The 15,945-nt window shown below is 33.3% G+C and overlaps 1 protein-coding gene across 1 annotated transcript in view; it reads left to right on the forward strand.

Annotated features, from left to right (window-relative positions):
- Nucleotides 1–15,945, forward strand: part of LOC149415939 (lysosomal alpha-mannosidase-like) — a 45,921-nt gene that overhangs the window by 13,382 nt on the left and 16,594 nt on the right. Inside the window, exons 6-13 of the mRNA XM_089641767.1 lie at nt 5,253–5,458; nt 6,406–6,542; nt 7,942–8,075; nt 11,107–11,317; nt 11,783–11,855; nt 12,217–12,337; nt 12,606–12,744; nt 13,105–13,195. Coding sequence (XP_089497893.1) covers nt 5,253–5,458; nt 6,406–6,542; nt 7,942–8,075; nt 11,107–11,317; nt 11,783–11,855; nt 12,217–12,337; nt 12,606–12,744; nt 13,105–13,195 — 1,112 coding nt within the window. The remainder of the gene's footprint in view (nt 1–5,252; nt 5,459–6,405; nt 6,543–7,941; nt 8,076–11,106; nt 11,318–11,782; nt 11,856–12,216; nt 12,338–12,605; nt 12,745–13,104; nt 13,196–15,945) is intronic.

A 15,945-nucleotide genomic window follows, 5' to 3' on the forward strand; every position in this document is an offset into this window, starting at 1 on the left:
ATTTTTGCTCTATTTCAAACGAATCGTGTTTAAATTTTCGACTTTATGTCCGGGTTAAATCTTCCCCATAGGAAAAACTGAACCCTTCCACACACTTTTCCACTAATGATCATCTAGTCAATTCACATTATGAAAGTGCATTATATAAGCAAAATAAATACAAAACAATACAGAAACTACACGTCAACTCACCAGAGATCAAATGGGAAAATAATTCACCGACTCCAGATATTTTCATATCAGAGGGTTCGACTCGGTAGAACTTCTAACAGGGCCTATAAATCCTACTGATCCCTCAACATAAATATTTAAAAAATCTTTCGTAATCCTAAATGATTTTTGCATTTTTATATATCATTTTTTTGATAGATCTAGTAGAGAGCTAGGTATAATGCCAGTAGCCGAAATAACAAATGGTTATATTTTTATAGTCTGAGAATGCCAAATTCTTTTTATCTCATTTCCTAAATCTGTGTGTTTTCTTATTTTTTCATTAAGAGATTTTTGAATATTACAGGAATTAGGAATAGCGACATCAATGATATTATAAGTTATTTTTTTAAATTTTTTCATGTAAAACTATATCGGGTATATTATGACTAATCGTTCGGTCTGTTAGTATAGTTTTATCATCATATATTTTATAAAATTCATTATCTAAAAATGAATTTAGTTCGTATTCATAATATGGTATTATATTACGGCAGTCAATCAAGTTATGTTTAATTACCAAACTTTGGTGAATTATTTTTAAACTTGATTGTGCTAATACAGAACATCCCGATATAATATGTTGTATAGTTTCCGGACAAGCCAAACATTTTCTACATAAATCATCAATTTTATTTGTATCTTTGATTATATGCTTCCTATAATTTTTAGTATTAATGACTCTATCCTGAATGGCAATCATAAATCCTTCTATTTCTGCGCTCAACTCTCCAATACTCAACCATTTGTTTGACGAAAATTTGTCAACATACGTTTGGTTGGGATAATTGAAATGTTTTGCTTGAATAATTTTATTTGACCAGGAATCTAATAATTCCTGGTTGGGATTAAATATTACATCTTTGAACTAAAATAACCAATTTTCCAAATCTCTTAATCTAAGATTAGATATATTATCAAGTTTATGTAATCCGTTTAATAATAATATGACAAAATAAATATTATATTTTGATATCATTTTTTTGTGCTTCTTTAATCAATTTCACGCACACCTTTTGTAAATGTCATAATAAATACGTTAAATATAAACCTTCTTTATCATCTGGGCTTACCAAAGATAAGCATCCTTAACTATGCAGTTGGGGGCGTTGATGTTGTAGATATTAAAACATACTCTCAGTCTTGAACTGGTGAAAAATCGCTGACATAAATCGAAACGCTGCTTTTTATGGGAATACCGTCCTAGAATCTCAACGTCGCACAGTGGGCTGAAAATCGCCTTTCATAGACATAGAGACTTGAATTTTCAAGGGTATTTTTTTGGCTAGAAATGGATTCTACTGATTATTACTATGCTATAAAATTTCGTACGAAGCGTGTACAAATGGAGGAGTTATCATTTTTTTAAGAAAAAATTGTATGGCACTGACATTAAAAATGAGGCTATCTCTGGAATCACAAGGTTGGCCATTCTATCCTTACACACAGATATACTACTATTTATTTGTATTTTTTTTGACATACTTCGTATTGTGGCGCAACTTGCGATTTTTTTTTTTAAATCCTCAAAGTTGAAAAAAACACTTTTTAATGTTGATGATTCATTTTAATGCTTAAATGCTTTTAGGCTTGCAGTGTAAATAAAATAATGTAAACTAGACAAAGCATACTCGTATGTAAAGCAATGTAAAGCAATCTTTTTAATGTTGATGATTCATTTTAATGCTTAAATGCTTTTAGGCTTGCAGTGTAAATAAAATAATGTAAACTAGACAAAGCATACTCGTATGTAAAGCAATCTTTTTAATGTTGATGATTCATTTTAATGCTTAAATGCTTTTAGGCTTGCAGTGTAAATAAAATAATGTAAACTAGACAAAGCATACTCATATGTAAAGCATTTAAGCATTAAAATGAATCATCAATATAAAAAAAGTTTTTTTTTCAACTTTGAGGATTTAAAAAAAAAATTGCAAGTTGCGCCACAATACGAAGTATGTCAAAAAAATACAAATAAATAGTAGTATATCTATGTGTAAGGATAGAATGGCCAACCTTGTGATTCCAGAGATAGCCTCATTTTTATTGTCAGTGCCATACAATTTTTTCTTAAAAAAATGATAACTCCTCCATTTGTACACGCAATTGCTTCGTAAGAAATTTTATAGCATATTAATAATCAGTAGAATCCATTTCTAGCCAAAAAATACCCTTGAAAATTCAAGTCTCTATGTCTATGAAAGGCGATTTTCAGCCCACTGTGCGACAGACCGTTTGCGAGACCATGGCATCCTTAATCGGGGAATGTTGTGAGATTGAAGGCAGTGGTGAAGGGAAGGAGTTGAGTAGACGATGGTGGGGAAGTACCTGTTTTTTTTCAGATTTGGTCACCAAACACGGCTAAAACCATTTAAAACAACGTTTTAATTCTGAATCATGGTCTTACACCAGAGCTATACTGAGACTATGGTAACTTTGCTGCATTTTTTTTTATTTAAGAGTCCCAATTGCTCCCAACCAGTGAGAACCTGGCATCCTTATTTTGCATATGTTGTGATGCTGAAGGTAGTGGGGATGGGAATGAGATGGGAAATAGTAACGTGGGAAGTACCTGGCTGTTCAACTCTGGCCACCAAACACAGCCAAAGCCATTTCAAGTAACGTTTCATTTCTGAATGTTGGTCTTACACTTGAGAGTATCTTCAACGCTGGAACGTGCCGCAAATATACTTACTTTTAATCAAATTTTGTCCACATTCGACGCATTGAATTTGTTCAACATCGGTTCTTAAGAGGGATTGCTAGGAGGCTAGGTTTAGAAAAAGGCAAATACTCAAATCATGAAATTGAACTAACTCTAAACCTCTCTCCTTTGGAAGTCCGTCGGGAAAGAAATGACCTCATTTGCTTCTTCAAAATTATAAATGGTATTGTTGATTCACCTACTCTACTGCAACTCATTCCCTTCAATATCCCCTCGCACAGACTCAGAAATAATGAACTGCTCTTCCTCAACCATCATTCTACAAATTATGGATATTATTCACCATTGTCCAGAATGTGTAGACTGGTCAACTCAAGTCAAAACCTTAACTTTTTTGGGATAAGTCTGAATGATTTTTGCCGGTCACTAAACAAGTGACGGAATATTATAAGTGTCCTGTGGTCCTGACCCACGGCGTATTCTTGACTTGATTCGACTTGTCACTTTATTTTTTTTATATTATATCTACCATATGTCTTTGCTTTCATGTACCTTTGTCTACTCCTGTATTTTTCATTTTACTTTATTCGTGTTATTATTTTGTAATTTGGACGATGTCCGTTAATAAATAAATAAATAAAATTTACTTCTAAACTCCGGTATTTGACCTCCAGCTTGCTAATCGAAAGCCTTACCCCTCGACCACGGAGAACTTTGAAATGGGTTTAGCCATATTTCGTGACCAGATTTGAATAGTCAGCTCCCTATTCATCATCTCGTTTCCCCCCTCACTAACTTCATGCCATAATCTCTGTGGCTCCAAACGGTTGGAAGTAATTGAGAATCTTCTGCTGCAGACTCATAAAAAAATATTTAAAAATGTATGTACTTCTTCCACGGAGGTCATCAATTCGTCTTGCTAGGAATGCCGACATCATGCAAAAAAAAATCATAATCAATAATTTCATAATCTCCTTACGCGAATAAGTGTTAAAAAAGATATCAGGGATTACTGTTTGTTTATATCAACGTTGTTGTTGATTTTTATAAATATACATTATTATCTTTTTAATAGCCGAGTCATACTTACAAAGTCTATTTTTCAATATTATTAATTAAGATTAATTATTAATTTATCGGTTTCAACTGGGAATTGATCCCTATCTATCTTTTCAGGACAACGTCTCAAACCACTCAGTCATTGGGATGTAATTTTTGTCGAATTATATTTCAAATTTGACATAAATATAATTCTCAATTAAGGCGATGCTATACGTAGTAATGCAAAATCATGTGTTTTTGGTTTGAAAATTTGGTCGCCTAGAAATATTTCAGATGCTTTAATTTAATACTGCGAGTAGAATACATCTTGGCCTTTGAAATAATCGAGAATTTTTTAGATAAATCTTTTTATAAGCTTAGAAAAAAATAATGTATAAGGCCTATGAAAACTGCTTTAAAGTTCAAAATCTCCTACTTACGAACTCATTTTCGGTTACGATTTTATTGTATAATGTGGCAAATTAAGTTATTTATAAAATCCTTTGAAATTGCAATTAGGTCATAATCACCGCAAAAATTTATTTTATGATTTGGATATTTGGTTTTTACTAACTCATCATCTTCACAGTGTTTTTTATAGATTTATATGTTGGCATTAGAAGAAATATAAACAGTTCCAATAATAGTTTTCTTAAAATTACCACTTAACAATACGAACATTTGTTCCACATCAGTATTTTTGATTTTAAGTACTTTCGAAGTAATATGTTTGCGAACCGCTATCAGGACACCACCTCCTCTTGTATTGTTGTATTGGAGCTGGTATTCTGACTCCGGTCTTCTGGGTGGACATGGTGACTATGTAGTCCAAGCTCCGCTGAGAAGATTGATGATGTTAGCCAGGTTTCAGTGAGTGTGATAAAATCGTTTAAGAAAGATGGAGCATTTACTCTGAACTCCTTTAGTTTTGTTCTGATGCTCCTGACGTTCTGGTAACGTTCTGGTACTCGTTGAACATTGACAATTTTAGGTGAGTTATTAAAATATTATATGGTTAATTTTCTCCCTTATTTTTCGAGTTTTCTAACTCCGTCCATATATTTAGAATTTCTTGGCGCTCCCATTTCTAATGTTCCATCGGACATTTCTTCTACCCAATAGGACATTTCCAATGTCTAATAGGTTATGCGGAATTTACCTGAAACATACGATTTGAATTAGACCAGAAGGCCGAAAACATCCAGACGATAGCATAATAATACAATCAGATGTATTAATTTCTAGGCGATCAAATTTTCGTGATTTTACATTCCTAGTTTGAATTTTTACATTATGGACCATTTCATCGCAGTTAATTAAATACTATTTATTGCAGGAAATTGAATGATACCTTCGGCTCGTGCGGCAGGCCGCGAGCTGGTTGGCAGATCGACCCGTTCGGGCACTCGCGCGAAATGGCCAACCTTTACAAGGCCATGGGCTACGATGGCATGTTACTCAACAGAATTGACTTCCAGGACAAGCAGGTCCGCATGAATAACAAGCAGATGGAGATGATATGGAGAGGCAGTGATGATCTGGGTATTTTTGACATATTTAATGTTCTTGACATATTTTTCTTAAAATATTTGAAATTTTGACATATTTGAACTTTTAGACTTATATTTGATAGTTGATATTTTGCATATTTTATGTTTTTGACATAGTTGGTGTTCTTGAAATATTTAAAGTATTATACATATTTTATATTCTTGACTTATGTGATGTTTTTGAAATACTGAATTTTTTTCACACATTTGATATTTTTGTGTTTTCGACACAATAAATGTTTTACATATTTGATGTTTTCGACACATTAGATGTTTGACATATTGGATGTTTTTGACAGAGATGTTTAATATATTTGATGTTTTCGACACATTAGAAGTTTGACATATTACATGTTTTCGACACATTAGATGTTTGACATATTTGATGATTTCGACACATTATAAGTTTGACATATTACATGTTTTCGACACATTAGATGTTTGACATATTTGTGGTTGACTCTCTCTGGAATATCTGAATAATATCTGATTCATCAAAAAAATCGTTACATTTCTCTTTTTACATCAAATATAAACTTGTACTAGTAGTTTTTTTTTTAAATTCATCTCCATTGTTTTTCTTTAAAAAATGTTACATAATTACAATGAAGATTGTGTAAACTGTATATAACGGTTAAGTTGGTCAACGAGTTCTTCAAAACATTTAATTTTTAAACTAGTACATATTAGATTATAATTCAACAGATACATAAAATATTTATTACAAAAAATGATTTAGAATCAGAAAAAATGCAATTAGAAAATAATAGAAAAAAAGGTTAGTACGGTAATAGTTTGTTTAAAATTTTCATCTTCATTAAAATATACGTTTTCTTATAATTCATCCTTAAATAGTGACATTTTTTTTACCACCAGCTGACTGTTCTGCCGCCCGATAATATTTTTGCCACCTGACAATATTTTTGCCACTCTCCCCAGGAGCGAGTTCGGACCTGTTCAACGGGGTCCTGTTTAACCACTACTCACCACCCTCCGGCTTCTGCTTTGATATCCTCTGCAATGACGATCCCTTTATCGATGATGTCGATAGTCCTGACAATAACGTACAATCCAAGGTACATTATATATTTGACATGTTTGCTATATTGGAGATATATGTGATAAATGACGTTATTGACATACATTTGACAAGTTATAAAACTGATATTTGAAAGCATAACTCACAAAAAGGGTATTTTAATGAAATAATTTAATTAACGCTATCTATGACAGAGCAGATTATAACGTTCGTTACGTTAAGTCATTAGTTTCGAATCTATTGCTTATGATATTTATTTATTTGTAAGAAACAAACAGCTTTTACATAATATACAAGTTAACTGAAGTCAAGCCACAGAAGTTTCTTATGTTAAAGTTCATTGGAAATGAAGTTTTAATATCTTAAAATTAATTTGGTGTTAAAGGAAGGGGAGAGGAAGAGGAAAATAGGAAGAGGATAGGAGATGCTCCCGATACATTCCATACTCTCATATTAATAATCGATCGTACGCATTACTTCATATCGATATTTCTTTAGGTTATTACCAAAAATGTCAATGCTGTAAAATTTTGTATTATATTGTGCACATATACGAGGAATTGGGGAATTTTTTCGAATGTTTGTTCTACACGAGGGTAGATAAAATAAATCAGATTGTCGGGTTGATCCAGACAGAATATGAAGATTTATTAAATTGGTAAGTTCTGGTGAGTCCAGACCATTATTTAGGATTTTAAACAATAAGATTTGATCAAAAATTAGACGTCGTGTTTGGAGGGAGTTAAAATTATGAAATTTAATGGATTCGGTATAATTTGAGAAGTGTAAGTTTAGTTTATAAGCGGTTAATTTTATTTATATAATTTTCTTTATAAATCTGTATTATTGGTGAAATCTGTATTAGTAGTATACTCGTAAAATAAAGTCGCTATCCGCGTCTGTCTGTTTGTGCGCTTAGTTCTTCTAAACTACGCAACTGATTTTGATAATGTTTTCACTATCATTTAGAGAACTTCTTCCGTAAGATTTATATATGCAAAACATGCAGATTATATTTATAGAAAGTAGAGAAAATTCGATGTTTTGTAATCGAGCCGTAAAATCATTTTTTCTGGCGCTTACATTGCTAACGCTAGCTAAACCTTATGAGATACATCAAAATAATGTACTACGGAATTGTATATCTTAAAAAGGCCTACAGAAAAGTCTTTTATGGTATATGTCTATCTCTTAAGGATAACCCGCAGCAACGCCGGGCAAACGTAAGCTAGTTTTATATAAGACTTTTCTTTGATACAATTATGTGATGGATGGTACATTCAATTCACGAAATATCTCTAAACTTGGGAAGTCGTATGGTTAACAATTTTTGAGGTTGTTTGAATTAAATAGTTTGGACAACTAATACACAATGAAGCGTAATTGAAAAAATATCTTATGTAAAAAAAATAAATTAATCTTTATTATTTATGAAGGTAGAGGACTTTGTGCGGTTTATCGAAGGGCAACAGAATGCCTACGCCACCAACAATGTGATAGTTACCATGGGGAATGACTTCAACTACCAGGATGCGCACGTGTGGTACAAAAACCTGGACAAACTGATCAAGTAAGTTCTCATTTATCCATTTATTCTATTATCACTATCCCAGGGTATCTAGCACGTTCTATCGACAAAACCTACATTGACTGAATCCTTTAACCATGGTCAGTTAGCGATATTTGCGAGCACTGTCAACAATTTTAAGAAATTTTCGACGGCCGATAGACAAATTTTAACGCGACCTCCAAAGTATCAGATAAGCATCGGTTAGCTGTCAATCTACATACCTTTTTTTAAATAATCCAAAATTACTGGCTTTGAACGGAGTTGAACTGATGAAGCTCTTAGAATTGAAAGAATATAGTGCATATGCTAAATATTTAAATTATCAATATTTTTAGCAAATATTTTAATAAGTGATTTATTTTTGGGGTAGTATGCCGTGTTGCGCTACCTGCTTCTTTAGCCAACGATTCGGACAGCATTACAGTGTTCATTATCAGGGCAGATGTGTAAATATTGTGGTGAAGTGAATGCTAATCGATGTATCACGGTATCATTTCTATAGTAGTAATAATATTTTGATGATTTGTATAGCACCGTTTTTGTGCAAAATCACCTCAAGGGCGCTGTACAAATATATAATACATTTCTACAATGATCTATGTTATTACTTACTGTATATGGAGATAATATACAGTACCATACTTACCTGGTAGGTCACTTGAGATTAACACTTAATTAACATTAACAATTGATACAGAATTTAGGACACAATTGAAAAATTGGATATAACTGGACTTTCTCTCAGGAATGGTATATTTAATTTAAGGGTATGACAGCTTAAAAATGTAAGTTTTTAGTTTAGAACGGAATTCTGTTGGACTTGTCATGGATGGAGTTTGTTCCAAACCTTCGGCCCAGATACTATGTATTAGTTCTTCTCGTCATATGATATTCGATTCTTCAATTTTCAATTTCCATAGTCAAAATGTCCTCAAACATGGTTTTGAAGTCTGCGTGAAGTACATTTATATGTTGAACGTAGACCAAAATGTTACCCTGGACGTTTTTCAAAAACAAGTTGAGGAACTAGGACAATTCGCGGCTTTTTTTGCTTCAATATACCAATTCTGACAAGAAAAGGAACGTAGACTCTATTTATATAACTCAGTAAACAATTGTAAGAAATTTGAAATTACAAATAAGTAATTCCTCTGTCTATTATTAGTATTACGTAAACTGTGCCATTTGTATTGGGTGTATTGTGTCATTTACGGAACTCCTGAATGTTAATGACTTGATGCAAATGATTTAAATATTTATTTTTGTTTACTGCTAAAATTATATTTTTGCAGCAAACAAAAAAACATTTTTTTAAATACACTATTTTATCAGACATTCAGGCATTTCATCATATATGTTTAGTCCTTAGTACATTAAGCAATTATTTGACTCTGTTTTTCGCATATGAGACATATCTTATTCTATTTACATTTCTGATTTTATAATTATGTATATTTTTATTAAAAACTATTATTTCACCATTAAATTATTTAAAGCAGTCTCGTTTTTATTGGAATCCAATTCAGCCCGTCTCTCAGACAATTAATTTTTATTGGAATCCAATTCAGCTCGTCTCTCAGACGATAATTTTTTTATTGGAATCCAATTCAGCTCGTCTCTCAGACGATTATTTTTTTATTGGAATCCAATTCAGCTCGTCTCTCAGACGATTATTTTTTTATTGGAATTCAATTGGGTAAACGTAATTTTTCTCTCTCTTTTTTTTTCTTTTTTTTTGTTGCATTTTTTCTCTCACACTAAAGTTTGTTCAATTTTTTTGTTTTTATAAATGTATGTAATATTTTACAGCTACATTATTTTTTGTATTTATATTAAGCCTGATTTGTCTACAAAATATATGTAATTGTACTGCTACCCGGCTCAGAACAGATATTGTCTAGTGAGTCGGGTAGCGCACATGATTTTGTTAAACTTAAATAAAAAAAATCAGCTCATTCCTCAGGGGATTAATTTTTATTGGAATCCAATTCAGCTCGTCTCTCAGACGATTAATTTTTATTGGAATACAATTCAGCTTATATCTCAGATGATTAATTTTTATTTGAATCCAATTCAACCCGTTTCTCAGACGATTCATTTTTATTGGAATATAATTCAGCCCGTCTCTCAGACGATTAATTTTTGCACATTTGGCCTTCCTTAATATACATCTCACAGGTCTGTTTTGAATAATTTCTAGTTTCCTTCGTTGGCCAAATACAATATCTAGGAGCAGTATTCTAAATGTGGAGCAACTATAGTTGGTCAACTTAATTGAGCTGGCGTTAATACATGTAAGCAACTACATTTGCGACGTTTTTTTTAGAATTAAACTAAAAAGTGGTTTCTTTACTAATCTACATTACGAACTATGAACTTGCAATGATTGTGAGGTAATAATTTACCAAAGTAAATGGATGACTAAACTAGAGATATCGTAAGGCATTCTTTTTAAATAATAGCTCAACGCAGGAGGCCGCTAGGAAAATAATTTCAATTTAATTTAAGGAAACCAAGGAGAAAAAGATCTGAGAAGGAAAAAAAGGTATGAGAGATGTATGGGAAGCTGTGAATTAGTGTGACCAGGAGTGATAGGCGTTTTGAAATCATCCCTCCCAATGCTGTGCAAAGTGGAGAGAGTCCGGGAGGTAAAAAGATCTAATTCGAACATTTCATCAGTAGATGGACGGACGCATCCGCCGACACGACCTAGACAATCTTCACCCCATGATCCCGGGAATATCTGCCAAATCACCAAACGTAGTGAACAACTTGGGATGACCTATGGCAGAGGTGTTGGTTATTCGATGAATGGTTCAAAATAAGATGTTTTGGTTAGACAAATTAACATCCATAAAGACGGTATTAGAATGTGAACGAAGCAAGGTACCGTCTACAGTGTGCCTGCTGAGATCGAGTTGTTTGGCACTCAGTCCTCTCTGCCTATCCCTGTGGAGAAACGGCGTGATGGTTACTTAGTTAGTTATTGAACATAAAAACGAGCGCACTAATAACGATTTGATTTTTGCAGATACGTTAACGCCATGGAACCTAAGATGACCTTGTTCTACTCGACTCCTTCCTGCTACATCAAGGCGGTTCAGGATGCTAACGTCACTCTACCCACCAAGGAAGATGACTTCTTTCCTTATGCCTCTGACGACCACTCTTACTGGACTGGCTACTTCACTTCAAGACCCACTCTCAAGTACTTTGAGAGAAGAGGAAATAACATTTTGCAGGTATGCCTCAAGGTCCCCTTCTTAGTCTTCTCTTACTTGGTCTTGTTAGTACAGTTAGGAATTGTTTGTCCGACCGTTTAATAATTCTTTTCAATTTGTAAGGCGAAATTGGGTACCGCCGCCCCAGGAAACATTTATTGGATACACAACACCTTTGCCATAGGTCACCCCAAATAGTTTGCTACGTTTGGTGATTAAGCAGCGGTGCCCGGGTTCTTCGGATGAGGTGTGTTCAGGCTGCGCCTGACCACCAGCCTGTAGCGTGCCAGATCGGGAGGGGCTGGTTTTGGGAGATCCTTCGATCTCACCAACTGATCTCTCTACCCATCGCTCTGCGCCGTAGTGGGAGGCATGATCCATAGATTCCTACCCACCCCTCATTCCTATAAACAAATTCTTCTCCTTCTTTTGATTGTAAGATATATCTTTCTCTTGTACCTAATAACATATTTATTTGTTTTCTAGGTGTGCAAACAGCTCAACGCATTGACCAACTCAGCCGAAAATGACGGCCTGGAAGCTTTGAGATCCGCACTAGGTGAGGAAACATACTACTCATTCATAATTTTTTTCTTCAGTAGCTTTGCTTTTATAATTGCTGGACTGATTGCTGCCAAAAATGCAATAACCTTATGGTGTTTAATACTTGTTTCGGGCCCGGGTAACCGTTAGTTCGCTTACCGAACTTGTCATGATGGCAGTGTCAGTGAGCAATCTCGGTAAGAGGTTTTTTTCAAATAGAAGTTTGAATTAATTTATCATATTTAGGGTATGAAAAATAAATATAGGGTGGCGGAGATGGAGTTGTGTATCAACCTGTCTTTTTTGTCTTGTTAGTTACTTAGTTATCAATCAGAAATAATTTTGTTTTCGTATCTAACACTGTTTCGTTACCATAGGTGTTATGCAGCATCATGACGCAGTCACAGGAACCGAGAAGCAGCATGTCGCCAGGGACTATGCCAGGATACTGGACCAGGCCATCCAGAGTTGCATGATCAGCACTAGAGAGGCCTTAAAGTAAGAAATTGAACTGAATGTATACTGATTATGGTCTGTTAAATAAATATAGAAAAAATGGAGACCGTCAATATGCTTAAGCGATTAACATTTGCAATTAAATTGCGATTAACGGAACTCAAATTCACCCATCAATATGTTCGCTTCAGATGCTTTGTGATCGTCTGCAGAATTAGTTGTACCTAAAGGGTTTGAATACGGTGATGAATCGTTGATTTTATATAATTATCGATCTTCAGTCGTGCAATTAGTATCGTACTTTTTCCAGCAAGATGAGGTCTCTGGGCCCCACCGAGAAACAGCGCGACAGGCCTGAGATGTCCAAGGATGTGCCCTATCTGTCCTTTACTCTGTGCGAACTGAACATCACGCAGTGTTCGGTCTCTGAGCAGTCCAGAAACTTTGTGGTAAGTACCTCCTTCAATTAGTCCTATTTTGGTCAATCTTTGTCCTCCTGTGTCCTACAATGTCGTCCAGTGTCCCAGATTATCCTTCTTTATCTTCCTTTGTCCTCATACAAAAAGAAGAACAATAAATTACTTAACTTTTGTTGTTCGACTCTTCAAAACTCGGAAGGACATTACTAGCCACAAACAGTGAAGGACAGATCTGACTTGATCTTCTACTTTTCCTTCTGAGTTTGTGTAATTCCTCCTTGCCTTTCTGTATTCTCTCATGTCTACTCTTGTTTGTCCTCCGTCGCCTACGTTTGTTTTAATCTGTCATTTGCATGCTAATGATAACAATATTGTATATTATCCTTCCAGGTGACTCTGTACAATCCTCTTGGCCATGCCATCGACCATCCCGTCAGAGTTCCAATAACAGGCGGAGAATATGTTGTCCTGGATACTGACGGTAAGTAGTTTATAGTTTCCATACACCCGTCAAAAGACAAATAAACTTAAAATCCTTGAACCAATGAAGCAAAAATTTTTGAAGTTGTTCATTGAATGTCCAAAAATCATGATATAGTATCCACTAGCTACAAAAAGAAGGAAGTTATATTTTAGTAAGCTTTTTTAACATTTTAGTGTTTGGAATTAAATTATTTAAAATACTAAAATCAAAGAGTCAAAAATTTCTAAAATGGTATTTGTTTTAAAGACATCTATAAAACGAAAAAATATAAAGAACATTTAATAAATGGAAAAATTCAGAAATTCGTTGAGAAATTTATATTAAATCAATTATACACCGCAGTATATATCTTTTGTATCTTTCGGTGAACTATTTTACTAAATCAAGTTTACACAGTAGTATACATCTTATGTATCTTTCCGTGAACTATTTTACTTAATCAGTTTACACAGCAGTATCTTATGTATCTTTCCGTGAACTATTTTAATTAATCAGTTTACACAGCATTTCAAATTTCGACGTTTATTTTTAAAGATTTGTTTCTAGTTTTGTTTTTATTTCAGTTCTGTCAAGCAACTAGCCTATAATTATATCATAAAATAACGTGAATAGAACTTTCACAGAAACCGAAAACGAACGTTGAAATTTGATGAATTGTTCAAATTCTCCGAAACGTTTTTAAATCAAAAATAGTATTGCGTAATTTAATTATAAATATATATATATATTTTTAACCTTGTTCTTAGATCTTTTGACCGTTAAATACTCATTCAAAAAATTTTCTGTTAAAATACAATTTTAAACCTCTTTAAATTTAATTATTTTTTTATAAGTCCATTACGTAATATAAGTAAATATTAAATTTGGTAAATATTAATTAAAATTAAAAATATCCCAAATGCAGTTAGATTCCTTTTATAGTAATTAAGGTAAATCAGAAGGTTTTATTAAAAAATATTTCATATAATCCTTGTCCAGCGATTCCGAATAATTACCTTAAATTTAAACAGCAGTTAACAGTTTCTCTGTTTTCGTATCAATATTCTGAGAAATGATTATGTGCGAGAGAATTCAAAACCAAACGTAGGAAAATCTACAGGGGTCAACGCATTGTATCGTAAATACCTGTAGCCAGTGGATTCTATAAGCTTTATGGGATAGCACAAACCTTCGGAAATTCACAAACCTGCTTACATACTTGTTTGTTTTGTTTTTGAATCTTTATTTAGATGTACGCAAATTTTTTCATACATCTAGTAGGAAAATATAAAAAATACAAAAAATAACAATTACATTTTAAGAGAAAAAGATAAATACACAAAATTATATTATATAAGATATCTAGGTGACTAAAATAATATTCGTGAGTATGTTCAACAATCAAAAATTATTTTTTACATATAAAGCACATGTCCTACGAAAAGTGCTAAGGCTTGTGGCTTCCTTTATGACATTTGGTAGGTTATTATAAAGTTTTTGCCCTTTATAAAACGCGCTGTTTTGTGTGCATGAAAGTTTAGTTTTGGGAAGCCTAAAAATCTCTGCGTCTTCTCGTAGGATAATTGTGAACATTTTCATATTACATAACATTTCTTTGCAGATAATTTGGGAGCATATTATTTTGAAGCTTATACATCATTGTTAACGTATTTATTTATTTATTTATTTATTAACGGACATCGTCCAAATTACAAAATAATAACACGAATAAAGTAAAATGAAAAATATAGGAGTAGACAAAGGTACATGAAAGCAAAGACATATGGTAGATATAATATTAGAAAATAAAGTGACAAGTCGAATCAAGTCAAGAATACGCCGTGGGTCAGGACCACAGGACACTTAATATTCCGTCACTTGTTTAGTGACTGGCAAAAATCATTTAGACTTATTCCAAAAAAGTTAAGGTTTTGACTTGAGTTGACCAGTCTACACATTCTGGACAATGGTGAATAATATCCATAATTTGTCGAATGATGGTTGAGGAAGAGCAGTTCATTATTTCTGAGTCTTTGCGAGGGGATATTGAAGGGAATGAGTTGCAGTAGCGTAGGTGAATCAATAATACCATTTATAATTTTGAAGAAGCAAATGAGGTCATTTCTTTCCCGACGGACTTCCAAAGGAGAAAGGTTTAAAGTTCGTTCAATTTCATCATATGAGTATTTGCCTTTTTCTAAACCTAGCCTCCTAGCAATCCCTCTTAAGAACCGATGTTGAACAGATTCAATGCGTCGAATGTGGACAGCATAAAAAGGAGACCAAATAACACAAGCATATTCAAGATGGGGGCGAACCAAGGAGCAGTAAAGAGTTCTAAGGGTATTTACGTTTTTGAAGTCCGAAGTGATTCTAGTGATGAAACCAAGTAGTTTGAGCGATTTATTAACGATTGCAGTTATGTGATCCCGAAAAGAAAGCTTGCTATCAAGAGAGACACCAAGGTCTTTAATAGATGTAACAGTTGTTAAGCAAATATTATTAAGTTTGTATTCGAAGACAATCGGTTTTTTTGATCTATAGAAGGACATAATTTTGAATTTATCGACATTTAGTTTCAAGCAATTAATTTTACACCAATCATTGAAAGAGTCGATATTCGATTGGAAAAGAAGGCAGTCATCGTGATTTTTTATTATCTTTAGAATCTTATTGTCGTCCGCAAAAAGCCAAAAGCGTGTATGAGAAAAAATACTAATAATGTCGTTTATAAACAAGTTAAAAAGAAGCGGTGCTAGATGTGCTCC

Source organism: Hesperophylax consimilis, chromosome 17 (assembly GCF_061612785.1).
Source record: "Hesperophylax consimilis isolate HC1 chromosome 17, BYU_Hcon_1.0, whole genome shotgun sequence".
NCBI lineage: Eukaryota > Metazoa > Arthropoda > Insecta > Trichoptera > Limnephilidae > Hesperophylax > Hesperophylax consimilis.